Genomic DNA, 27,979 nt, shown 5'->3' on the forward strand with positions numbered 1-27,979 from the left:
CATTTGTATCATGAATTTTATAATGTCTTAGATTAGACATTTTGTAATCTTCTATTGTGTGAAGACTTGTTTCTGATTGTAACCTTTCGGGTGTTAGCACGAGGAGTATCATGGGAAGCAACGGCTGATCTTTCGGGGAACTGAATGTAGGAATATAGCAGTTGTTATCAAAAAGTCCGTTTCCATGTAGGTTTGTTTTTAAAGCAGTCAAGTGTGTCTGTTTTTTCGTTGTTTTCAACTAAAAGTTGAGGGGTTTCCCTCTATTTGGGTATATTTGGGTTTGGGACGAGGATTTGTTTTTACATAACTGATTGATGAGTATTAAACAGCGGTATACTACTGTTGCATTTATTTAACCTCGATTTGTCGTAGTGTTGCTTTTTTTTTTTTTTTTTTGCAGAGTCTTGTTGGATCTTATTTCTCCTTTTCCATGTTTTCCATTTGACCGTGTTGTTGTTTTTCTTTGACTTATGATTTTTGATTGACCCATTGCATGTCTTGAAAGTAAGTCATAGTAAGAAACAATACCGTTAGTAAATATGCACTTACCAGATATGCATATACCAGTTAATGTTGCTTTATCGTAAAAAGCAGTTTTATCTGACCACTGGATCATGCAATAATGCCATTATCATATACATAAGTCAAACGGACTCATATTTCTCAATCAATAGTTTTCCATGCAATTTTTATGGACTGCAGTCTACCTTTTGTTTTGTCATGGTATTTTCCGTCTTTGTTTATCTTATCAATTTTACTTCTATGGTATCTTCAATTTTCATTTCAAAGAGTTTTTCGGACGAAATAGTTTTAAAAGGTATCATGTTCTAATAAACTGCATTTAACCAAGTGCTCAAACGAAGAATAGAATGACCACTATTAAACCAGTGAATACTAATAAGCATGTTCAGATACAAAAATAAATGCGATCCAAAATGTGGTTAAAAGGCCTTTGCACTTATGAAATTTTGTATTTTGGACGGTTATGAATAAATAAAGGCAACAGTAGTATACCGATGTTCAAAACTCATAAATCGATAGAAAAAAAACCAAATCCGGGTCACAAACCAAAACCGAGGGAAACGCATAAAATATAAGAGGAGAATGACGACACAACATTAAAACACACACAGAAACGAACTAAGCATTAGACAAAATCCGATGAGAATAACAAATATAACATCTAAAATAAATACATGAATTTGGGATAGAAAAGTACCGTGACACGTCTTATAAAAATGTGAATTCACAATTAAATACGAGAAGAAACAAACGACACAAAAGAAACGCAACATTAAAATGTAACACACACAGAAACGAACTATAATATATGATCAAGGCGAAGCTCCTTACTAAGTAGTGCCAGTTAAGTACAAGAGAAGGAACACCAGTGTGATTGTAAAATCCTTTCAAAGAACGAGATTTCCTGAATAAATTTGTATTGATCACGTGAAGATGGTTTACTAGTATCAAAAAGTTTCTTTTTTGTCGATATAAAGGAATAGAAAATTCAATAAAAAACTGGAGGGAAGGGGAAACATAAAACAAGAACACAACCAAGGGAAAAAAACGACAAAAGGGAAACAACAATTTTAAAAAAGACACAGAAAATTAAAAATTCATTAACACGAATTTCAAAGATAATCAGGGATAAACAAAAATGTACCGGAAAGGTAAATAGTCCCGGTAATATAAGTTGCACTGGTCGTGTTGCCGTTGTTAGTTAAAACAAATCAAGTTGAAAGTTTGAACAGGTTTGGCAAAGCAGTGTGAAAACAGGAAAACATGGGTTTGAGATGAAAAAATACTAAATCTAGTTCAGCGCTGGATGGTCGCACTTTTTGTACTAATTCTGAGAGTCTCAAATGCGTGATATAAAGTTTAATAAGTGGTTAGTTTTCGCGGAGGTTAAACACGAAATCCAGGCGAAATTTTTTTGCAGTTTTATTAGCATTTTTCGAAAAGGAGTTTGATTTTCCTCAAAGATGAGATTTGCGTGATGGATATTTTCACGATCTTTCTTAATCAACAAATTAGTAAATATTATAAACCCACTTCATCGTAATGAAATATTCCACTAGGCATTGGTATAAAAATAGTGATAGTTAATCTAAAATATACAAAATTGTTCGTTTAATGCAAGTTTCTTAGAAAAAAACCTAAACGATATTAAGGGAGGGGTAGTATTAATTACAAATGGAAGACGAAGAGACCACACAAAGACCAACAGATATAAACAAAGCGTATCATAGATAACATAAGATTGAGAATGGAAATGGAGAATATGTCAAAGAGACAACAATCCGCACAAAAGAGCAGACAACAGCCGGAATCATCCAATGGGTCTCCAACGCAGCGAGAAAATCCCGCATTCGGAGGAGGTCCTCATCTGGCCTCTAAACAAATTGTGTACTAGTTCAGTAAAACTGGACGTCACACTAGACTCGAAAACTAATAAATGAACTTAATCTTTTAAACATAAAAGACTAACAAAGGCCAGATGCTCCTGAATTGGGACAGGCGCAAAAATGCAGCGGGGTTAAACATGTTTTGTGGGATCTCAATCCCCCCGTAAGGTTTGTTATTCAATACAAAAGTCTGGTTTGATGATCCAATTTATTTGTATCCATTTAAAATTTTCATATTTTGCGATCTTCGAAGTTTATTTTTAAAAATCTTCATGCAATAAGTGTAGTACTGTGGATTCATTTGTGTTATTTGGTACCAATTTTTATGAATTGAGTAAAAGTGGTATTTTCATGTGTTGGCCAAGATTACCGTACACGCCGCTATAAAATTTTTACTTCGTTGACCATTTTAATTCGTGGTATGAATGCCCGCGAAATACACGAAAATTTGTATACCAGAAATAATAATGAATCTGCAGTACCATCAAGTAGTTAATCAACGACTCTCGCGAATCAAAGTAGCATCGTCTTGACAGAAACCTCTGTCAATGCCATCTTTATCTTTAACAAAAATATTTAGAAATTTACTTGTGACGTCACTTTTGTGGCGTTGACCCAGTCGTGTGAAAGACAGTTCGTGGTTCTGTTGTGCTGTTTTGTGTGCCGTCCTATGTTGTTTCACGTGATAGTGTTTATTCTGTTGTATTGTTGTTTGTTTTTTGTTCACCTCAGTGTTTTTGTTGTTTTGCTGTTTTTCTCTTATAGCTGATGTGTTTCCCTCGGTTTTAGTTTGCAACCCGGATTAGTGTTAGTCTCAATCGATTGATAACTTTCAAACAGCGGTAAACTACTATTGTCGTTATTCATTTCATTTTTTTCAACCATGACAAAGACCATCATCCGCGACCTTATACTCCGTCAAGGTCAGAATTTGCTGGTATTTCAAATGTGCAATACGAGGAATCATCTACATCTTCAGATGAAATCAAAATGTCAACCTCAATACCAACCATAGATTGAGTTTTAAAAACTTATCAAAGTCTCAAATGGGCGGATTGCAATATTTGGGACTTCATTGTTTCACAACATGACTAGTTTCCAAAGTCTTGAAACATGAGAAAAATATTCCAAATACAATATCATTATAGCAGGTGCACATCTTCATATCTAACATATGTACAATCGTCCTTTGAAATTTCAGGGATCTGGGCTGAATCCCGACCATAAATTTAAGATATTTTAGTTTAGAAGCAAAAGTTAAAACAAAAAATGGTCGAAAAGGATTCTGCATATTTTAACCCTCGATTCTTTTGGGGTTTCATTTCAGTTAACATTAGATAAGATCTTTCACATGTCCATGTATTTGTTAACATTTTTATGAGCCTGGACCTACCTGGTTCATTACAAAATATATTCTCATGCAACTAGTAATCGGTATGATAAACTTTTCCGCAAAATCCTGGACATGAATTTATCTCCTATTAATAAATGCATTTCTGATTGATTTTTAAAAAAAATAGTTAGATCTGTTTCAAAGTATCACATAACTAAGCATAACATAAATAACTATAACAATTTCATACCTACTGAACAAACAGACTTGACCGCCTGAACTGAAATAACTGTGTATCTTGTAAACTTTCTACTTAAGCAATGGTTACCAGTGAGTAAGATTCAATTTGTGTTAAAAATAAATTACCAACTTGGTGGTCAGAAACTAAAACCACTTATTATAGGCATAATCAAATTTAATTAAATGTTCGACCAATTAATACATAAAAGCATTTTTGGAAGCTTTTATATCGTGAGTGACTATAGATGAAATATAGACTATCAAACAATATATCTCCATTATTTTTCTTTTTATGTATTTTAGTTTTTTGATAGAAAATGAAAGTTCATCTTAGCCATAATCAATTATTTTGTAGTTATTTTAACAATGTTACTTTTTATAGCTGTTTGATGTAGAGATTGTTGATAATCAGTAGATTCGATCTTAGAGGTATCTAATGACCAATTTCCTTTCAAATAGGTTTGCTCTTATCACTATTTATATAAAGAAAAGGTTAAAATCAATAATAGTGATAGGTCTAGCAATAATAAAAGCGCGTTTTCTGACAGTAAATAAAGTGACTTTATATCATCATGATATATATAAGATGAGACTAAATTAGGAATATCGTTATTCTAGTAAATAAATACCTCACAATTTAGTGATGTGTTCAGATGAAAAATTACATTTCTTATAAAAATATATTTGATATAATCTTTTTACAATTGGTTCAATGCCATTCTTTATCTTTAAGCCACTTTCTTTTCTCAGATTCTTAAAGATAGTTATGTATTTAATCTTCTGTCTGAATTTATGAAATTGGCATAATATGGAACTTACTTTTAAGTAAAATACCATGATTATACTCAACATACAATTTTTTTTCACGCCTGAGAAAACGTGGCTCTTTTTGCCTAACAAAAATCCTAACATACATGTATATGAAATATTAACGACCAGTCTGAAAAATCTAGGTTACGATCAACGGGGGGAAAGTATTCACAACAATTGGTGCGTCGGAACGAGATAATTATGATAGTCCAAATAATAATAATTACCTTATATGCTTTATGTTAAATTGGTATTCTTGTACTTAAGAAGTAGACACAGTTTATGAATAGCGCAGCTGTAATTTAATGATATCAACAGTTCTTATAACATTCGGGTAACCTTACATCGTTGTCAATATAATGGAATTTTAATGCGACTGTCATACAAGTGAGAGGTTTATCTAGCTATAAAACCAGGTTCAATACACCATTTTCTACATAATAAAATGCCTGTACCAAGTCAGGACAATGACAGTTGTTATCCGTTCGTTTGATGTGTATAAGCTTTTAATTTGTCATTTGAATAGAGACATTCCGTTTAGTCTTTTTCTCGGTGTAGGGTATTTGTTTTTGTTTTACTTGTTTCTAGTACTCGAAATGTTAAATTTCAAATTCTGAAACAAAAATTCGCATTCCCTTTGGATTTTCCTCAGACATTTTGGTTGTAACTATAATATGTTACAAACCACTATGCCAACAACATATTATACTGTCACGAATCCAACTCAAAGTTAATAATGGTTTTAAGGCTACTGAAAATACTGAAGGTAGGATATGGTAGGTAAAGGTTTGATTTTTTTACCGCTAAGGCATAAATCACTGTCCACAAAATTTGAAAGGATTCCGAGAGTAAACTGGTCATAAAAAAATATAAAGTTCAGTTTTTGCAGAGTTGTTTTCAGAAACAATAAGGGAATACACACAGAAGGAAATACGAAAGAAGTAGGTTCAATAAGACCCCTTTTTGGCCCCAAAATATAGCAGTTTTAAAAACTTATTGAAAATGTAAAATTTAAGTTATTTTTTGGAACACTTCTGTTACATAAATAGATATGTGCTGTTTTTAACAATACAATACACATGTATCGGGTACTAGCATCATTAAGTCATGCTAAATCACTGAAATCTTTACAATTTTAGCTTTTGAGTTAATTTTTAGACGGTTTTCATTTGATTGTCATTATAATTTTTGTTGATTTGTAATCACCTATCAGTGTCACCAAACTGATATACAAATGAGCTGAGCGTATGATATGGGAAGAATGACTGGACACATCATTGCTGATTTTATTCCAACACCTTTCTATAGATGGACTGGTCTTTAATAAGCGAACCGGTTAAACCCCGCCCAGTTAAATGAATAAATCAAGTAATAATAGTGAAATAAATAAAATTTGTAATGAAAAAAAATGTTAAATTTTTGCTGATTTTTTTGTTCCCTCGAGACTCCTTAAGCTTGAATTTCAGCATCTTTAATGACTAAATCAGTACAAATATTTCACATAAATTAATTGAATCTACTAAAGTAGACACTGAAGAGTTTAAAAAATGTCCAAAATCTTTCATCAGATGAACCTGAAATTCGGGGCCAAATTCGGCCCTTTAATTACCAGATCTACTCATTTGTCAAAATATCACTTCGATCTGTTAAATACATTTTTGAACATTCATAGGAATAAAACTATGGTGTCAAATCAAACTAGGCCAGTTGTTTCTAGTATTGTTTTATAATGTAAAATGATTGTAAGAAGGAATACTAAAAGGTCTGATAGAAAATCACTAAATTAAATTGTGTTATTATCTTCATCATAAAAAGGCATAACCCTAAAATAGATAAGTGTAATGTGTCAAATGCAATTTTGATGTATGTTACAAGATTCGCAACACCCAAAATTAACGACATAATGAAATTGCAAATGGTTTATTTAATCAGAGAAAGTTTTTATAATGTTTTTTTTAATATCAAGAGACATAACTCTTGGTGAACAAATGGCAAAAATTATAATTCAGTACTTGACCTGTTTTAAGTGGCTCTAGATTTCAAATTATTTGTTTAATAGTACTTTAATTTATTGTAGTAAAACTATTTTTGTGACAACCCTAACTTTCGAGAGAATTATATTAAATTTAATACTTTATGAATTATAAAACTGGTTGTTAAATAATGAGTTTTATAAAAAAAGTTAGAAGATGTGGTATAATCGTTTATGAATACTCTCCACAAGAAACCAAATGTATGTATGATCAACACGCATGTTATAATAATTAATAATAGTTTTAAAAAAAGATCTTCAATTGTGTTTTTATTAATGATACCAAGCTGAATATATATTGTGATCATATTCCCAGAACGGGATTTATAATTAATTAAACATATGAAACAGCAATAAGAAAAATAATAGTTCATAGAATACAAGTTAGATGGAAGTAGACTTGAAAATGTAATCTTTGAGTAAACTAATGATTTCTAGATGTATCTTTGTTAATTTCTGTTGCTTGGACGTTGTCTCATTGAAGTACACCACAAATCTTATTTAAGGTGGTACCTAACACTACAGGGAGATAACTCTGTAAAATCACCTTTACGTTTTAATGACGTTGTGTTGTTAAGGGAATATAAAGCTTCTCAATGATCAAAGTTGAAGTTTGTCAAACTGCTATATAACCAGTGTAATTTTTCTGAGAAAATGGTTGGTTCAAAATTTTTGATGTTTATATATTTTGGTTAAAGGGTTAAAGTAAATACTTTGTCAAAATTTTATGAAAATTAAACGAGCCAAATTAATTTTAGTGAAAGTGTTGGGTAACACCTTAATCATTGCTAATTTGTAAATAATGTTGTATTATTATGGTCTTTTAAATATTAAAAAAATGGTAAATTATGCATTATTAAAAGCAGAGGGAATAGAAAAAACAGAAGAAAATTATCCGCTGATTAATCTCTAAGTCAAACAGTTACTTTTTCCCCCAACATACTTTTATGCAGACATTGAAAGATTGGAAAGTAATTTGATATAATGAGTTGATCAATCAGTTACTGTGGTCTTTATTTGGTTCGATATACTCAGACGAATCGCAACTTTGTATATAAATAACAGAAAAACAATTCTATCTGTGTTTTATAAAACAAAATAGAATTAATGAAATAACAAATCATGCAGATTTTTGTAAGTATATTATTTTTTCTAACTTAATACATTGGTGTATGACAAATCAGTTGTTAATGTATAATTTGATGTCAGTGTAGAGTTGTGAAGTATGGGTTGACTGTATTCGTCATAAAGTAAACCTGAAACAAATTGAACATGTCATCTTTGAGAAAAAGCGCAACTTTTCTGTTGAAAATTGCTACAATGAATGCTATCAAAAATTATATTAGAAGGTAGAGCTATCTATAATCATTATCATTGATTGGAAAAATATCTAGTGGATTGAATTGCACAAAACGACATTATAGATGCTTTTTATCTATTATTTTAGATGTGAAGAGATCCTTTTTTATATACGGAATTCCATCGTTGATTTTCTCCGCAGAATATCTGATAGAAATGTCTTCATCTTTTTATTAAACATTATTTCTTCCCAAAAGAATTGTTTGCGCGTAAACCAGATTCTTGTTCTACTTGCTCTAGGTCAAGATAACTTTATATCGGTAAGAACCATTTGATTCTCAAATACATAGAAGAAGTTATTATCAAAATGTATTTTGATTGATATTCTAAAGAAGTAGTCCATACTTAAATGATCCTGCTTAACCACATGCACAGGATATGAATTTATCAAATACTAATACTGTACTAAAGAGCGACTAAAATCGCCCCTAAAAAAAGTTTTACGGTCATCATCAATATTTGTTTGCCTGATATGATAAAAGTTAGAATACGATTCCCTCACTTTTGTTTGTAATCGTGTCCTCGTAACAGCTTAACCCAATATTTGCATCTGATTTCACCTTGTGCAGAGTAACACGGTATTTCAATGGTAATCACTCTCACACATGTATTTTATTGTTTATACTTGAACTTATATGGAGATTTGTCTCATTGGCACTCATACCACATCTTCTAATATCTATTATAATATATCCTACGTTATAGTCGGTATACTACTTTAAAACAAAACCTACATATTTTTGTTAATACCATTAAGAGTACTTACCGGCAAAACAAGCCGTCATAAAACATGAAATGCACCCAGCTATCCATGTCCGTACAACAATTTCGGAGACTATATTTTTTCTCTCTGGTATGAGTACACTCAATCCACCTACAATTACTCCCATAGTCATTGGATTAGAAAATCCACATAACGCATATGTAGCAATTACTTGGCTCTTGGTCTAAATGAAAAAAATAAGTTACAATCATTGTCATTTAAGTGAGAGGTTCTGCCAGGTTTATAAAACCCACCATTTTCTATATAAGAAAATGCCTGATATAGAAAATGCCTGTACCATGTCAGGAATATGTCTGTTATAATCCATTCGTTTGTTGTGTTTGAGCTTTTGATTTTGCTATTAGATAAGGAACTTCCTTTTGAATTTTCCTCGTAGATTTTATTTTGTTCTTGAAACTCAGTCGTTTTGTTTTGTCAAAATGCTGGGAGATTTTTATACAAGTTTACAGTATCAAAGAAGCCTTTACAACTTTGAAGAACAGTCATTAGGACGATTTTATGATAACACATCTTTAAACAAGAATGTGTCCATAGTAAACTATCATTTTCTATGTTCAGTGGACCGTGTAAAATTTCTAATTTGGCATTACAATTAGAAAGATCATGTCATAGGGAACAAGTGCATTAAGTTTCAAGTTGATTGGACTTCAACTTTATCAAAAACTACCTTGACCAAAAACTTTAACCTGAAGCGGGACAGACGGACGAACGGTACAACGAACGAACGGTCGGACGAACGTACGCATAGACAATAAAACATAATGCCCATAAATGACACATAACAATGGGGCATAAAAATTATCAAATATAAGAGGCTTATAATTTTGTGCGCCTGCTGCGTTTTTAGTCTACAGTACATGTATTACTTGGCAGCACTCATTTTGCAAACAACTTGGCTGTAATACACTTTACACTTTTAACAAACTTTAAATAATTGTGATACACGTTGAAGGTTTGCTAGTCATAAACCAAGCTCTAAGTCACAATGTTTTTAGGAAAATATGTGCACCCATTGCGTTTTATAAGTTGTGTTGGTCTAAATTGGGAATTTGCTTTAACAGACTTCTCCAATTTATAATTTATCATTGAGTCAGGTATTTTTGTAAATACATCTAAAGAAATAGCCGTTGTCTTTTAATACACGATTCAAAAGAAATTATCAGAAATATGAATTGAAACTCAATCTTCAGAAGCGACGATAGACTTGTGTTCTATTGCTGGGACATTACAACCATGTACTTTATGCTTTCATTTGAATTCCGAATTTGAAAAGATTTTTCTGCACAACCACACTAAAGCATTCATTCGAAGAAATTGTTTGTACATTTGTTTTAATAAAGATCTATTTATGTGGGTAAACTTTTTCCGATCTCATCTCTGAAATCACAAATTAAATTTGTTGGTATCATACGTTTATTGATTTACTTACTGATATAGCATTAATTTTAATAAACTCGCCAAGTCTGGTATAGCCAACAAACTCATTTACGACAGTTTTTAAACCAACAACTTCACCAACTATTTGACAATCTTTCCATGGTACACCCATCAGGAACACTAATGGCATCAACACATATGAAAGTATGAGCTACAGAAGAAATAAACAATCTGAACATATTAGTTACCATATAAAATGTGTTGCACATTTAGAGCAAATCCAATTTTTACAAAGAATTTTGTTCCAAAAGTTCGGTAGTTTGTTATCTTTTTTTTTTATCATTGTGTAAATGATAGTTTTAATTGCAATTTTATGATTTACCTAGCTTCAAAATCTTTACATTAAATGTTGCCACTGCATAAAATCGTTCATTAGATAGATAACTTAAAACCGGCAAACATTTATTGATACGGCATTTTCTTATTAATTTATTATAACCATTGCTATTGGTTGTCTATACTATCGTAAAATCAAATGAATTGACTAGTCAGTGGTGCTCGGTTATAAACAGTTGAAAGGGAAGTTGAAGAGCATTAAACACAAAACAATTAATAAAAATACTAAATCTGAGTACGGCATTCAATGTAACATAATAAGACAAAGATAAAATTTATCATTAGCAAAAACATAAACTTACATTTAAACTGAGATCTGGCAACATTACCAGACTACCCAGATAAGCCAACACGGCATTAATAAAAGATATAATACTGAGAAATGATATAAGGCAAGCGATTACTGTTAATACAACAAACATGGCGTCTTGTGCGCCCTTTGCTGCAGCTTCAATAACGTTTGCAGATTCTGATCTGAAATGAAAAAAATAGTGGTTTTTTTTGTACATTAAGACAATGGATCAAACTCTGAACGTGTGAAACAGTGGTAAAAAGACGTCCTTGCTACGCTACGTGAAAGATGAATCAACAAATGTTCGATTACTACTATATAATCAAAAATAAAACAACACCTACCTCGAATTTGCCGTTTTAATGTAATTTTATTCGAATTTGAAGCGTAGAGGTAACGTAATAACCTCCAGTTTGTAAGTTTTCATTTGTATGACGTCACGTTTAGCCACGAAGTCTTTGTGCCAAAATCATTCATGAAGTTTCGCGGATTTTTTTTTATTTGACAAATTTAGACATTTTTTCAAGTTTTATCGTATTTTTTCTTTTTGTAATGCATTAGAATCGGAATAACAGTACTGTAGTTGAAGAGTTGCCACCGTCAATTTTGATTTGACGGTCGCAAATCTACGTTTTACTGTCTCCGCTACGCGTCGCCAGTAAAACTGCATTTGCGACCGTCAAATCTACAATTGACGGTGGCAACTCTTCAACTACAGTACTGTTATTCCTTAATTATTTTACTATTATTAGCGTTTAATTGGTCGACTGGAGTTGATAAGAGTCATTTAAATCAAAACCTATTTCAAATCGCAAGTGGGTGAGGAAGGAGACAGTTCACCTCATAGTATAACAAGATGGTATTTTGCTATAAGTTTATTAACGTTGCCTAGACCGATGTGTCCAATACAATAAAATACACAAGTATATATACAGAATATAAACAGCGTCAAGGTTTCTATTAATTTGACCATCATAGTCTTAAATCAAAAGATGCAGGGATGAATATCTATTAAGTTGACTCTAATTGACATGTTTTGACCAACCTGGAAATTGATGTTCGAAGAATACACGTATGTCCAGTGTTATAACTAATTGTTATTGCTATATGTCACCACCTGGTCTGCATGTAAACATGTTATATGCAACCCAGCGGTCAATTGAACAACCTTTTACAAGGTCATGTTTTTCTTAATAGATATTCCCCTGTATTTATTTTATTCAATTTAATAAACATTTTAAGAACATATAATCATCAATATAAATATAAATATATTTTATATATATTTATATATATATTTTTAGCCTATCATATTGTCACATTCCTCCCTTTCTTAAGAAATATAATTTATATTTTAGTTAAAATCGGTGACAATATGAATGCTTGCAATTTTCCTAAAAACAACAAAAATATTCATAAATAAAATCATTTCAAAAGTTCAACAACATCTAAATGTTCAGCAATGTATAGTTCATACAAGTCTTGTGTGAATAACTAAGTTCGTAACATCAAATATCGGAACTTCTTATTTCCAGAAAAAGGCGCAACCATCAACTTCGGACCGTCTTCATAACCCCGACTCCAGTGAACTGCTCCTCTGATCGTCGTTGTCCACTCCAACAATCCATCTGTTTATCTGCAACGCCAATTCCCGTCATTTAGAAGTTCTGCAATTATTCCAACTTCATGTGATCCACCATCTGTTCTCCATGTGATCCACCATCCGTACTTCATGTGATCCACCATCCGTTCTCCATGTGATCCACCATCCGTACTTCATGTGATCCACCATCCGTTCTCCATGTGATCCACCATCCGTACTTCATGTGATCCACCATCCGTTCTCCATGTGATCCACCATCCGTACTTCATGTGATCCACCATCCGTTCTCCATGTGATCCACCATCCGTACTTCATGTGATCCACCATCCGTTCTCCATGTGATCCACCATCCGTACTTCATGTGATCCACCATTCGTCCTCATGTGATCCACCATCCGTCCTTCATGTGATCCACCATCCGCTGTTGATTTACTCCTAACTGACCTAGCTTACCTACTCTGTTAATTCAGAGTCCCTGACTAGGTTGCTCAGTTATCACCGGCTGAAACATTACAGGAAAATCTACCTGTGATGCTGTAGAACGATTCCCTTTACCAAATAAAAGTTATGTGATCGTATAGTTTTATGTACATCTAAGCGTCTGCGTTGTGTCCAATGATCAAAGCCAATATCCAATACTGGATAATGGTTCTTAGTGGCTGGTTCTCAGTAATGGTGCAGAAGCTATTTTAACATCTCTGTAGGCAGTACCATCGCCCTCAACATCAGTTGACACCATTTGATCGCCACCAAGGTATCGTGTGACTATTTGAATCTCTCTATTACTAAATTCTCTTGGCTAAACACCTATTATTAAACTTAAGAATATTTTAATAACAAAATATCTATAAATATAGCATTAAAATAAATCAATGCATTTACTAAATGTTATAGTTCAAAGTCGTCCTCAAGTTTTAACTGCTTCAATTTTGAAAAAATAAAGTATCGATATGTTATCTAATTATAATAAGAATAAAAAAATTAAACTCAAATACAAAAACAATAAACTAATAAAATAAACTTTTCTCTAGTATTAGTACTGAAAAATTGTTTTATAAAGGTTTGACATTCAACCAACACTTTCCTTCCTTTTTCATAAACAAAGCTGTGATTCAGAGATTACTGATATTTATAGGATTTCTTAACAATCAACAATTTTTCAGCGAGCAATCTGAAGCGAGAATTAGAATGATTAATCAAAACAAAATTATTTTATATACACATATATTTATTTAAAAACAATCATCACGAAGCCTACGTCTACGACATATTAGTCGTTCATTTTATTAAGATAACTAGAAATGTTTGAGAGAAAACTTAAAATTAATTCGTCTTTCTTTTCAGACTTTTTAACAGTTCGTTTAGTTTTCTTTGGTATTCTTACTTCATCAACAGACATTTTTTGACTGCGTTCTGAATTGTACCCATCGGAACTATTATTATCCGACATTTCGCTTGAACCGGAAGTGACGGAAGATTTGTCTTCCTCGTTTTCACGTCGGTTTCTATTTGCCAATTTTTTGTTTAAGTTCAGCGAGCGGAATATCATCCTCGTCGGAAGATGTTTCTCGTTCTTGTCGGTAACGATTTATGAGTCTTTCTCGAGGATTAGCAACCGGAAGTTCACTATCACTATCGTCACTATCCTCGGGAGGTACAACATAATTTGTTTTCCTTAATTGCCTACCTTCTAGATTGGTTGGAATAACCCATTCATCAATCTTAGCTTTTTTAAGGTGTTCTAAATGGACTTTCTTAGCGACAGACCCATCTAATTGGTTTTTAAGGACAAATGTTACCGGAGAAGTTTTTTCAATGATTCTGTAATAAGGTTTCCACTTAGTATCTAATTTACTTTTTCTTAAATGATTTTTGAAATATACCGGATCCCCAATTTCTAAATTAATTTCTTGTCTATTTTTATCTGCGTTTTGTTTTTGTTTTTCTTTAGACTTTGTCAAATTTCTGTGGACTAAAATGAATGATTTGTGTTGTTGTTCTAACAAAATCTTGTGCGGATCCTCACCTACATACTTTCTTCTAGGTTTCAACAGGTTATCAATTGGAAGAACTGGATCTCTATTGTATAAAAGAAAAAATGGAGAAAATTTAGTTGATTCATTTTTTTGAAATCTAATAGCTGCTATTGTTTGATTTAAGCATACGTCCCAAGTAGACGCATCACTTTGCAATTTCTTTGCCATGACGTCATGAAGCGTCCTGTGAAATCTTTCTACTTTCGCGTTTCCCTGTGGATGATAAAAAGAAGTTGTTATGTGACTTATATTTAATTCTTTTAAAGTTTCTTCAAATATTTTAGAAGTGAATTCACCGCCATTGTCTGACACTATAACTAAAGGTACAGAAAAGTTTGGGATTATTTCCTCAATTAATAAATGAACAACATTTTCCGAAGTTTTATTTGGAACAGGAAAAGCCAAAGGCCACCCACTGTAATGACAAACAAAGCTAACAATATACTTATTTCCTGACAATGATGTAGGATAAGGTCCAGATAAATCTACCCCTATCTTAGCAAATGGAAATGGTGGTATATCAGATATTTGTAATAAAGGTTTGGTTTTACCTGCACTTTGAGATTGACAAATAACACAGGAATTAATATAGGAATTAAGTTCTTTATATAACTTTGGCCAAAAATATTTTTGCCTAATTGAATCGTGACATTTGTCAATTCCTAAATGACTTAGATTATCATGATAACTTTTGATGACCTCATTTCGTAATTGTAATGGAATATAAAGCCTTAACTTTAAATCATCATCAGGGTGAGAAATGTAATAAAGTATATCATTGATAATAATATGTTTATTATCAACACTTTTTGAAGCCTTACCTGTGTTTATTTGATTAATAATTTCCGAAAGTTCTATGTCTAAAGATTGTTCAATTTTCATGTCATAACCAGGAATCGTGCATTCCTTAACGCTAAGTTGATCATCTTCTTTATAGTCACAACTTGCAAAATCTTTTGGATTGAACTCATTTGAATTCAAAGTATTGATTTGAAAAGCCTTGTCACTTATATCTACTTCAATTGTTTCACTTTGATTTTGATTGCCTTCTTGATCCGGAGGTCTTCTTGAAAGATAGTCAGCAATAGTATTATCAGTCCCCGCTAGCCATTCAATCTTACAATTGTAACTTGCAATCCCTAAAGCCCAAAGCTGTAATTTTTTGTTACATTGTGGCGAAAGCAATAAGTACTTTAAAGGCTTGTGGTCAGTTCTGATAATAAATTCAGCTCCATGAAGATAATGATCTAATTTTTGTAATGCATAATGAATGCTAAAGGCTTCTTTTTCAATAGTAGACCACCTAGACTGTGTATCTGATAATTTATGAGATAAAAAGTAAATAGGTTTTTCTTTTCTTAAACATGATAAATGAGTCTCTTCTTCTTCGCAAGGTTGCGTAAGACATGCACCTATGGTATCATTAGAAGCGTCAGTATATAAAACATAAGGTTTCTTCAAATCTGGGTATGCTAATAAAGGAGTTACAGTTAAACTATCTTTCAAAAAATCAAAAGCTCTTTGACACTCATCATCCCATTGAAATTTAGCATATTTTTTAGTTAAAGCAACTAAAGGTATAGAAATCTTTGAAAAATTAGGGATAAATCGTCTATAGTATGAACACGCCCCTATAAAACTTCTTACCTCCTTAACAGTAACAGGGTTTGGTAATGTTTTTATTGCCTCAACTTTGGCATCGTCCGGTTTTACACCGTCGATATTGATTTTAAAACCTAGATAATTAGTTTCTTCCTGCAAAAATTGACATTTCTTTAATTTCAATTTCAAATTATGTTGTCTCAATCTGTCAAATACTTGTTGAATGTGATCAAAATGTTCTTCTAAAGTTTCAGAAAATATCAAAATATCGTCAATATAAGAGATAGCAAAACTTAGATCTTGTAAAACTATTTCCATCAATTGACTAAATACAGCAGGACTATTTTGCAATCCAAATGGCATAACATTAAATTCAAAAAGTCCCTTATGACAAACAAATGCTGTTTTTGATTTATCTTCTTCCGCCATCTTAATTTGCCAGAAGCCTGCCCTTAAATCAATTAATGTGTAAAACTTGGCAGCCCCTAAAAGTGTCAATATATCATCGATAACCGGAAGTGGATATCGGATTGCTAACGTAGAAGAATTCAGGGATCTGAAATCTATGCAGAAACGTGTAGTTTTATCTTTCTTATCAACTAAAACAACTGGTGAGGAATAGTTACTGTTTGATCTTCTTATAATGTTTGCTTCTAACATGTCAGTTATTGCTTTATTGACTATTTCTCTTTTGTGTAATGGAGTTCGATAAGGTTTCAATTGAACCGGAGGATTATCCCCTGTATCTATTCTCATTTTCACAGTGTCAGTTTGACCTAATTCAGTATCCTTGAAAGCAAAAACATCTCTATTGTTATTCAACATTTGTAACACCCTACCCCTATGAACATCAGGCACATTAAGATCAGTTTCAAAAACATTTTCAATTTCAGAGTGCTCTTGAGTAGATTCAAGTGAGACAACATTTTCTTCTAAAACTGGTGAAGCCCTTCCTATTGCTATGCCCCTTCTAAACTTATAAGTTTTATTCGTAGTATTTACTATAAGAACTGGCATATGACGTTTTTCATTAAAGTTTGCAACTGAATTAGCAACCATTAACCCTGGTTGATAACTCAAATGCCCCTTAGTAATTGGTGAAATTTCAAAAGATTTAGAACTTGAAGTTGTATAATTTTTATTACCTTTTACATAACAGATATTACTTGTCTGAGGTTTAATTACAGTGGTTTGAGCAAGCCTAACAATTGAAGCTATATGAATATCTTCCACTAGTGGTACATAAGTTTTATTTATCCTTAAACATCCCAAATCAAAATAAACTCTAACACCAAATTTTACTAACCAATCACGACCCAAAATTGCATTTCTGTTCATGTCAGATACTACATAAAAGGTATGATTCATTTTGTTCCCTTTCATGTTAAAGTCTAAATTTATACTTCCTAAAACATTTAAAGAAGCCCCGTTAACTCCTTGTAAATTGACTTTCTTTTTTTCTAATTTTGGTAATCCCTTAATTGAATTGTAAATCTTATTATGCAATAAAGATACTGAAGCTCCACTGTCAATTAAACTTCTAACTTTCATATGTGCAATTTTAATCAAACAAGAATTTGGATTTCCCGCTAAATTAATTTCAAATGTTTCTACTTGTTCAGATTCATTTTCAATTTTGCTTTCCGATACATTTTTAAATGATTTTCGTTCTTGATAAGTTTTAATATTTCTAGTTTGTATATTTGAATTTCGCGCTCTAACCTTTTTATTTCCGCTGAATTTTGAATTTCGCGCCATATTTCCTTTGTTTACTTCCGGTTTTGATTTGAAATTTCGCGCCATTTTTTCTTTGTTTGTTTCCGGTTTTGATTTGAAATTTCGCGCCATTTTTTCTTTGTTTACTTCCGGTTTTGATTTGAAATTTCGCGCCATTTTTTCTTTGTTTGCTTCCGGTTTTGAATTACGATTGTTAGATCTTTTATAATAATTTTTATTCCAGTGATAGGTAGAATTGTTAGAACATGCATTGTTAAAGTCTGTTGATTTGTTATTTAATTTTTTTTAACCATGATTCATATATATTATATACAGGTTTTGTATATCCATAATTAATTTTTCTCTCAAACATCTTATTTCCCTTAATTCCCTTAAAAGTCTCCCTATTGGCTTCAGCATAAAGAGACTGTCCTAGTTTAAATTTTCCCTTGGTTTCCTAAATTGTTCATTTGATCTTGCTCTACAATTTCTTTCATAATGACCTGGTTTACCACAGTTCCAACAGAAGAATGTTCTTCTTTGTTGTCCTGTCAAGTCAGACTTGTTTTGTACAGAATTAAACCTTCTAGGATATGTATTTGCATTATGCCTTATCGTGTTGTCATTAAAATTGTGTTGTACTGAATTAAACCTTCTAGGATATGTATTTGCATTATTACTTATCGTATTGTCATTAGAATTGCCTCGGGGTACATGTAATTCGGCACGCGAACTTACTACATTTACATGAAATTTCGGTTTATCCCTGCAATATTTTGCCTTAAGGCCGAATCTGTTGCAATTGTTACATTTCACACCTATTTCTCGGTAATGTGATATGTCCATTGGTGTTATATTACGCTCATTACCGTTATTTTTTTTCAAATCAAATTTTCTTCGTAATTGTGTTTCAGCCATTGCCGAATTTACTGCTTGAGCCAAAGTTTGTGGATTTTCACGCATTATTTTCATTCTCAAATAATCCTGATACAACCCATTTATGAAAAAGTTAACTAATTGAAGTTGAACTATTGGTTGATTGATATCTTGTCCCCTAAAAGCATCTGTTGCCAAAGTTAAAATTCGTTCTCCAAATATTGGAACATTTTCGCCAATTTTTTGATTAACCTTATTCAGAAGCTCAAATGCATATGATGCATCAGGAATATGCCCATAACGAAAATTCAATTGAGTTTTTAGATTTTCCCAATTATTATTCTCCTGATCGGTTTCTCTTAACCACCTAGCAATGAAATCACTTACTGGCCCTACAGATGTTTGATAACATATCATTTTACAATCATTTGGACTTAAATTTGTAATCATTGCATATTTTTCTATTGAACGAATCCATTGAGAAAATATTTCTGAATTTGAACCATCAAAACCTTCAACTATCGTATTGACACCGTTTGCAGTTAACTTTTGAGTAAGACTTTGAACTTGTGTTGCTAAATTTTGAAAAACTAACCCTACATTAAATTCTTGTTCAGCCATTTTTGAGAATATAATAATTAAGATTATCAAATAAAATATCACACGTACCTTAGTATTTTAGAATTCATCCTGGTCACGGCACCAAAAAGAGTCTTATAACAAGATGGTATTTTGCTATAAGTTTATTAACGTTGCCTAGACCGATGTGTCCAATACAATAAAATACACAAGTATATATACAGAATATAAACAGCGTCAAGGTTTCTATTAATTTGACCATCATAGTCTTAAATCAAAAGATGCAGGGATGAATATCTATTAAGTTGACTCTAATTGACATGTTTTGACCAACCTGGAAATTGATGTTCGAAGAATACACGTATGTCCAGTGTTATAACTAATTGTTATTGCTATATGTCACCACCTGGTCTGCATGTAAACATGTTATATGCAACCCAGCGGTCAATTGAACAACCTTTTACAAGGTCATGTTTTTCTTAATAGATATTCCCCTGTATTTATTTTATTCAATTTAATAAACATTTTAAGAACATATAATCATCAATATAAATATAAATATATTTTATATATATTTATATATATATTTTTAGCCTATCATATTGTCACAATAGATGCTCTAACATTTGACAAGTTTTCGATGTGTTTTTCTCTTAGTTTGTATTATCAAAACGAATTTTCATTTTTTTTAAGCATTGGTAACTGCTGACCCTGTTGTAGCAGTTACTCGGATTTTTTTGTGAGTGATGCTCAATCTTTTATTAACAGGCTAATGTGTTACTCGACTAATCCCTTGCATATTTCTTAAATCCCTCCGTGTTCATATACTTATTATGACATTGATCGACTTTGATTCATTAACGATGTTAACCCCTATGGTGTTCGGAACAGGGCCGGAAAAAGCACACGAACCGCATCCATTTTTAAATTATGTGAGTCTTACTCAAAGCTTAAACTTGCTAAATTGTTATTGATACAAACATTTATGGTTTGTAAGGTGGCTTTATATCCTTATAAAATAAGTTTTTCGAATTAATAAAAAAAAATGAATTCGAAATGATAAACACGATGATCCTGGTATTTATGATGAGAATATGTACAGACAAAGACAATTTAAAGCGAGGGACATGTGTACTACTGATGAAAACACAGAATACAAACCCGATACCCGTATAGTTTAAATATATGCCCACAGAATTTAGCATTTGAACAATAAAAATGCATATTAATCAAATTAAAAATTATTTTGAAAACTTCTTTTTATCTCCTACCTACTATTTATACTTTTTATCTGGCGCCATGTTTTTGTCTGTGATTCTTCGGTTTCTGGACAGATTATTTTAGATACAGCCAAACCAGCAGGTGCTGACATCAACACTGCTGTTAAGATATGGGATGAAGATATCTAGACGAAAAAAAAAATGTCGTAAAAAAATAATTGCTTAATATTTTTGAAATGATATTACAAATTGTTTCAGATCAAGCCTTAAGCGCTAACGCATGTAGTTCACAATTTCCAAGTATAAATTCTCCACTTTTTAGTTTAAGGACGAAGTAACATTTTTTTAAGGCGAAAGTCTGATTCTATCATCAAAACCGACCCCATACCCAACATGAGCACACAAACGTCGAATTAAACACACAACAATTAGCAAATTGTTTTATCAAACAAGAGCAACCTTACTCATAACAAGTGAACATATTAATTCTGTGAAAGAATAATTTTTATGAAGATACGTAAATATAAGCGTAAGGGCTGTCAACTATTATCAGGTTTATTTTATGCGTAGCATCTGTAATGATATATGCCCTTACATAAATGTTTTTTTTATTTTGTTTTGTTATTGGTCAATTAAACATTTTAAACCAAAAAGATGCACAAACTGTTCAAGACTTACCCCATACATTACAAACAGTCCAAAAATGTCCGCTGATACAGATGCAAACCCAGCTGTCATTATAGCGAACAGTTCTGATTTAGTTAAGAGTGAGAGATATGGCTTGATGGCAAAACTTGCTTCGGGCTGTCAAAAGAAATTGGGCAATGTTAGATTTAAGATCTTTTCAAAACAAACATGTCATATCAAGTGCTATAATAAACTAGACTATTTTCAAACGTTAGACTGGTTTTTGTTGGAATTGTTGAAAGATGAAACTTTTCCATGTTAAGACGGAACAAAAAATGTTTTGCCGGTAAGATTATTGGTGCAGTGAATTACTCTAAAATTAACTGCAATGAAAACTGATTTGTACCACATTGATTGCTTTGTTTTTGCTATAATGGTCAGTGTACAGTACTGATTACACGAACTCCGAAACAATCTATCTGTGAAAATCATAGATAGAATAACTAGTGATATGCAAGTCCTTGACTTTAACAATACTGTAAGATAATTTATCCGAGAATGATGCTGAATGCAAAACCTATGACATAATCTTTCAATTGCAATGAGCTATAATGATTGAACGAACGGTGTGTATACCTGTCCAAGAAACATGCTAGCTGCCGTACAGACAGTTTCTGCAGCTGTCGTTCCCAGGGTTAAATGCATAACTACTGCGAATTTCTCCACCAACATTTGCATCAAACCGAAATGATACAACACGGACACTACAGAATTGATGAAAATTACTGTCGGCATTAGCTGGAATAAATATAACATTTGGTGAAATATCTGAATAAGATATGTTTATGTGCTTTATTTTACGCATTAGAAGAACAAAAATGCATTCGAATTTGGTGACGTAACAATGTTATTATTGAAAATAAACAGGCCATGTCAACATGTAATTGTTAAAGTGTTAGAAATTGAGGTGTCATGTTCAAACTATTCCAGTAAAATAACTTTACAATTGCAAATGATAAAAAGGGCTACATTTACAGGTTGTATTTGTTTCTTTTTAATTGCTTTCTCTTTCCTTTTTTGGAATAAAAGAAAATTGGATTTTTTTTCAAAATTCGTTTTATATTGTATATATTTTGATAAATAAAGACCAAAACCTCTAAAGCAGCAATTGGATATATTTACAACAATATGTACACATTACAACCCTCAATTTGAGAATCGACTAAGCTCTCCATCAATGTATTTATATTTAATCATTAATTCTACCAAAGGGATGTTTATATTAAAAATATGCTTAAAATAATGATGGGAAGGTTTTAAATATCAGTAACAATAGGTTTTCTCTCCAGTTCTGTAAACATTTTCGAAATTTTCCTATGACCGATGCAGACGCTTCGCACATTACACCCCTCAATTCGAGAACCGACTAAGCTCTCCATCATGGTATTTATATCTAATGATTAATTCTACAATGTATATTAAATAGATATAGGAAGATGTGGTATGAGTACCAATGAGACAACTCTCCATCCAAATAACAATTTATAAAAGCAAACCATTAAAGGTCAAAGTACGGCTTCCAACACGGAGCCTTGACTCACATCGAACAACAAGCTATATTAAGCCAAATTACTAGTGTAAAACCATTCAAATGGGAAAACCAACGGTCTAATCTAAATAAAAAACGAGAAACACGTATAAATTACATAAACAAACAACAACTACTGTACATCAGATTCCTGACTTTAATAAGACAGGTGCAAACATTTGCAGCGTGATTAAACGTTTATTATGGTACCAAACATCAGTTCTCCCTTTTTCTGAAACAATAGTATAACATCACAACATAGAAAAACACACGATAAAATATGCTTTAAATAATGATGGGATAGTTTCAAATAACAGTCCCAATATGTTTCTCTCCAGTTCTGCAAAACATATTTAATTTAATAAAAATTATGAAATAACCCATCAACATCGATTAGACCAGTCTGTATATCATGGGACAATCGTTCTCAACCCAGAAGATCGTGTGTGTGTGGGGGGGGGGGGGGGGAAGTTCCAACCATATGTCTCATTTAAATGCATTGATTGTCCAAAAAAGGTAGGATTCCAATCCTCGAAACCCCCTTCCCTCAAAGATGCCACTAGGTGGATACGATTATTGAATCAAAGCCTGGAAATGAGAAGGAGTTAGATTGGAGGGAATTAAGAGTGGGCCAGGTGGCGAGGGAAGTAAAAAAGGATAATTTCTGCTTCACCAAAAACAATAGAAAGGGGAAGGCAAGTCGGAATTATTCCATGTTAACCCCCTCAATTACAGGGTCAGTGTATTAAATCACTTTATTAATTAAAGAATTCTTTCTTCTTTTTGTTTTAGGTTTTCTGAAATTACTTTACCCCTGCCAGATTAACAGTTTCATAGAAAGTAGCACTTTTTAACTCTCAACCAACATGAGACAAACTTAAAAAAAATAATGATTCAAGATTTCAGCTTTATCTATATTTAAACGCCTGTGTTTTAGACAGGACGAATTATGGAATACCGTTGTCTGTCGTCAACATGTCGTACATTAACTACAACCTGCTTTCACGATTTCCCATAAATATTTAATGAATTGTTTATATCTATGGATGTAATCTCCATCTCGATTTTTAGAAAATTCAGATTTAACGTTTTGAATCATAACGGGGGAATTGTTACTTTGTAATTCTACATGTGTGTCAAATACTTAGTAATTAGCCGCTTTCCTGTTGTCTGGCCAATAACTTTCAACTCTACACATTATTATTTTTTTTGGACGCTGAAAAACGTATTTTCCTCTACCTATTGTGCATTTGTGTATTTCATTAAAATATTTAAAAAAATTACCTTAAATATGAATTCAAAATCACCATAATTTTCACCAAATACAAAGTTGACTCCTGATAAAACATGGCTCTGGAAGTGTTCTACTTGCTTTCCTAGGAAAGAAAACGTTTTCCGCCCAGCCTCTGTCCTTAGAATGAGTAATCCTAATACCATCTGTAGCACGATACCCCATATTACTGGCCTCCAGTTTATCTTGCAAAAAGAAGATTAAGACATGCATGATTATAAACTGAACGAAGTCACGAGTTCAGTGTATACTAAACTCATTCGCATGTAGATGAACTTGATAGCAAACTTTTAAGTTTTAGTTTTAATTGAATTTGCTTGGATTTTGTTATTGAAATTTCAATGTAAATGTACAGTAATTTTATTATTCACAACACGTGCTTTAGCTTTGGTTAGGTACGTTCACAACAAAATAAGATAATTGTATAAAAAACCAAAACTGACTATGATATTTGAAATCAAAATGGACTAACTTAAGGGAGATTGAGGTCCAAATAAAAACCATGAGAAAAACATGCAAAACAGTCCGGAAGTAACATTTGTTAATCTTTATGAAATTGTGTTTGTTATTTAGGAGACAATTTGCTATTCATTAGAAGGAGTAAATCGGGATAATCGTAAAAGTAATACCAAACCTACCATGGTTTAATCCACCATTTTATATATATGAAAATGCATATCCCAAGTCAGGAATATGACAGTTGTTATCCATTCGTTTAATGTGTTTGAGCTTTTGATTTTGGCATTTGAGTAGGGACTTTCCGGTTTTAGCTTTTGATTTTGGCATTTGATAGGGATTTTCCGTTTTGGATTTTCCTCGGAGTTAATTATTTCTGTTATTTTACTTGACTACTACACATACGAAAATAAAGGATATTCATTTGAGTTAGACAATATGAGTTTTTATTTCCTACATTAACCTGGTTAAGTTTATGAGAGTCGCCTGTCTTCATCAGCAAAAATGCTCCAAAAGTACCAACAATCTATCTACATAAAGCTTAAGGACACTAACCTTTCGTCTGTTATAAGAAATCAGCCAGGATACCCCTATAAGTACCACCAATCCAGCGATAGATATCAAGTTCTCGATGGTATTCAAGTTACTAATTACCAAATAACATATACAGGCCAGTATAACCACTGTGTAAGAACCACTACAACAAAAATATTGCCTCTAGTTTTAGCAATAATTGAGTATTTAAAATAAAGTATAGAATTGTATAAAAAGGTGTTTTCTCTGAAACCTCAATATTACAGCCGTCAAATTTTGCGTTAAAAAAGTAAAATAACAAAATTCCGAACCTCGAGAAAATTAAAAACAGAGAGTCCCTTATCAAATGGCAAAATCAAAAGCTCAAACCCATCAAACGAATGAATAACAACCGTCATATTCCTAAACAACATTTTCTATGTTGAAAATGCTGAATTAAACCTGGTTTTATACTTCTCTAAAACGGATTTCATGAAAAAAAACAGTTGATATTAATTACTTATTTCTAGACTGGTTTCCCAATTAACATGCTTACATACAATATTTGAAAAACGAAAAGAAATGAAAACTACTTGATACAAATATAAAAGTTGGAAAAAATACACTTTGATGTTCGAAGTTATGCAGGAAGAGTGAAACGAAAGACACCCAATATGTGTCTGTTCAAAGTATCTAAGCTTTTGTTGTGAAAATTTAAAACATATGTAGGAGTTGAGCGTGCAGATTAACCTCTATATACCGATTTGATTGGCCAATAACTGTTTTAACACATGACGTCATTAATTTACGAGAACGTTTTAGATGTGGACGATGTTCCGCAATCCACGGATCCTATGAAAGTTCCTTGAAGGCTTGTAGGGTAAAGAAAGGGTGGAATACGACTTGGGTAAGTTTTAAATTGCTAATTTTTTTGGGGTTTAGACTTATTGTAAAATTGCGATTTAATGGTAGATTTTTTTTTAATGTTTCTGTTAAATCTATTCCCATTTTTTATTTAATAAATGACGATTAAGACTTTGACCAATTGTGTACTTTCAAATCGTTGTATAAAAAAAACATAACTGAAAGGATTATTGAGCTTTTGAATTTCTTTCCCTCAATGATATGAATTGAAAGAGAAAGATAAACCGAGGAAGATTACCTAAATTCTAAATGTTGAATAAACAGAAAATACGTTTCTCTTTCCAATCCCCCCCCCCCCCCCCCCCGGGCCCCAAAATTGCTTTATATCTACTGTATTATTGAGCTTTTGAATTTCTTTCCCTCAATGATATGAATTGAAAGAGAAAGATAAACCGAGGAAGATTACCTAAATTCTAAATGTTGAATAAACAGAAAATACGTTTCTCTTTCCAATCCCCCCCCCCCCCCCGGGCCCCAAAATTGCTTTATATCTACTGTATTATTTTTAAGACACGTCCATTTAAATGAAGTCTGATTGATCTCCAGCTAATCTCCCTGTTTTAAAATAATTTTAAACGCATCAACCCGGAAGTTTCCGAATGCTACGTTGCTTTCGCCGGGAAATTTGAATATTCTGACACGAATACAACTGAAGCTGCGCAAGGGTTCTGTTAATCCACAAATCAAGATATGCATGTGATAGAAGAATAATTTCGGAAGAAAACGAGGGCTGTTGTAAGGTATTTAGTAATTTATTAATATTTTTAATAATTTTTTATCTAAAGTAGGGAAGGCAATTCAAGATGGCGACTTAGATCCCTTTAGGTTTTTTCAGTATATGGATATGGATAGTAAACTGCACATTGCCAGAAAACAAAGAAATAGTGATGGCAACGTTAAATACGTTAATATAGTCATGCAAATAGACAGGAAATAACAAAAAATAAATTAAAAACATTGATTTACAAAATTTTAATCCGCTAACCGAGTCCCTGTGAGAATAACGCCCCTTCAAAATCTAGGAACCGCCCCTAAAGGTAAAAATAGATTTGAACTGTGCAGTATATCTGAGGTAGTTAATGCACACCTTTGTTGTACATTATCCAGATTATAGCACAGTAAGAACAAAGAGATTTTACTAATATCATGTGTTAATTCAAATTTTAAAACAATAGAAAACAAATTTACCGAACAATAGTGTGAGAATCATTATCAGATTCGTTCAACAATATTAATTTTCAATAAATAATCGATACCAAGCAACTTTTCACTTCACATGCTTAAGAAATCAGTGCTGCTTAAAAGCATACAAATATACAATAACGTCTACTTACATAGAAAACTGTCTTGATTTCATCCACTCCATTGGAGGAGAAATTTTAGAAAAAGTTTCAGAAACTTGTTCTCCAAACTTATTTTTGGCATAGTGATAGCATAGGCAGAATGCCACAAAACAAGTGATACATATAAATGGTAAAGCCTGGTGGTAATCTGGAACTAGCACTGCCACACATACTGTATAGGAGGAAATCAATACAAGGGCTATAACTCTGTATGAAATCCTGAGTCCACGGGAGCATTTGTTTTCGTCCATGATTTCATATATCTTAAATTAATTAAATATACCAAATGAAATACTGAATTTGCAATTCATTTGTTTTTAAATTTTAGTGACAGAGTTTTTTTCTTGTTTCTGGTAATGTGATCATATCTATTTTAGACTTGCAATATTGTATAAAATCTTATGGCATTTTTTTGTAATATTTCGTTTAGTTTCTGTCTCGTTGACCTATACCGCGCTTTCGCATCTCTCTGTAAAGATTATTTTATTCTAATGTTTGTTATTTCGATATGTCTACTTAAACAACAACATTCACAACTTTGTTGAGATTTTATGAACCATCGTTCTGAATATTA

At 32.1% G+C, this 27,979-nt stretch overlaps 1 protein-coding gene across 1 annotated transcript; it reads right to left on the reverse strand.

Moving 5' to 3' along the window:
- Positions 1–7,975: 7,975 nt before the first annotated feature.
- LOC134727485 (solute carrier family 28 member 3-like) lies at positions 7,976–27,656 on the reverse strand. The gene is made up of 10 exons (XM_063591866.1): positions 27,397–27,656; positions 25,181–25,322; positions 24,163–24,354; positions 21,927–22,088; positions 21,342–21,467; positions 20,715–20,848; positions 11,042–11,213; positions 10,396–10,554; positions 8,949–9,129; positions 7,976–8,079 (listed from the first exon to the last, which is right to left on the reverse strand). The coding sequence occupies exons 1-10, from the start codon at positions 27,654–27,656 to the stop codon at positions 7,976–7,978; spliced, it is 1,632 nt and encodes a 543-aa protein (XP_063447936.1).
- Positions 27,657–27,979: the final 323 nt, after the last annotated feature.

Source organism: Mytilus trossulus, chromosome 8, assembly GCF_036588685.1.
Source record: "Mytilus trossulus isolate FHL-02 chromosome 8, PNRI_Mtr1.1.1.hap1, whole genome shotgun sequence".
Taxonomy (NCBI): domain Eukaryota; kingdom Metazoa; phylum Mollusca; class Bivalvia; order Mytilida; family Mytilidae; genus Mytilus; species Mytilus trossulus.

Coding starts and splice junctions, on each gene's coding strand:
- LOC134727485 (XM_063591866.1), bottom strand. CDS start 27,656: ATGGACGAAAACAAATGCTCCCGTGGACTCAGGATTTCATACAGAGTT. Junction 24,355..25,180: donor TTTCTTATAACAGACGAAAG/GTTAGTGTCCTT, acceptor TCTTTTTGCAAG/ATAAACTGGAGGCCAGTAAT. Junction 10,555..11,041: donor TGCCAGATCTCAGTTTAAAT/GTAAGTTTATGT, acceptor TTTCTTCTGTAG/CTCATACTTTCATATGTGTT.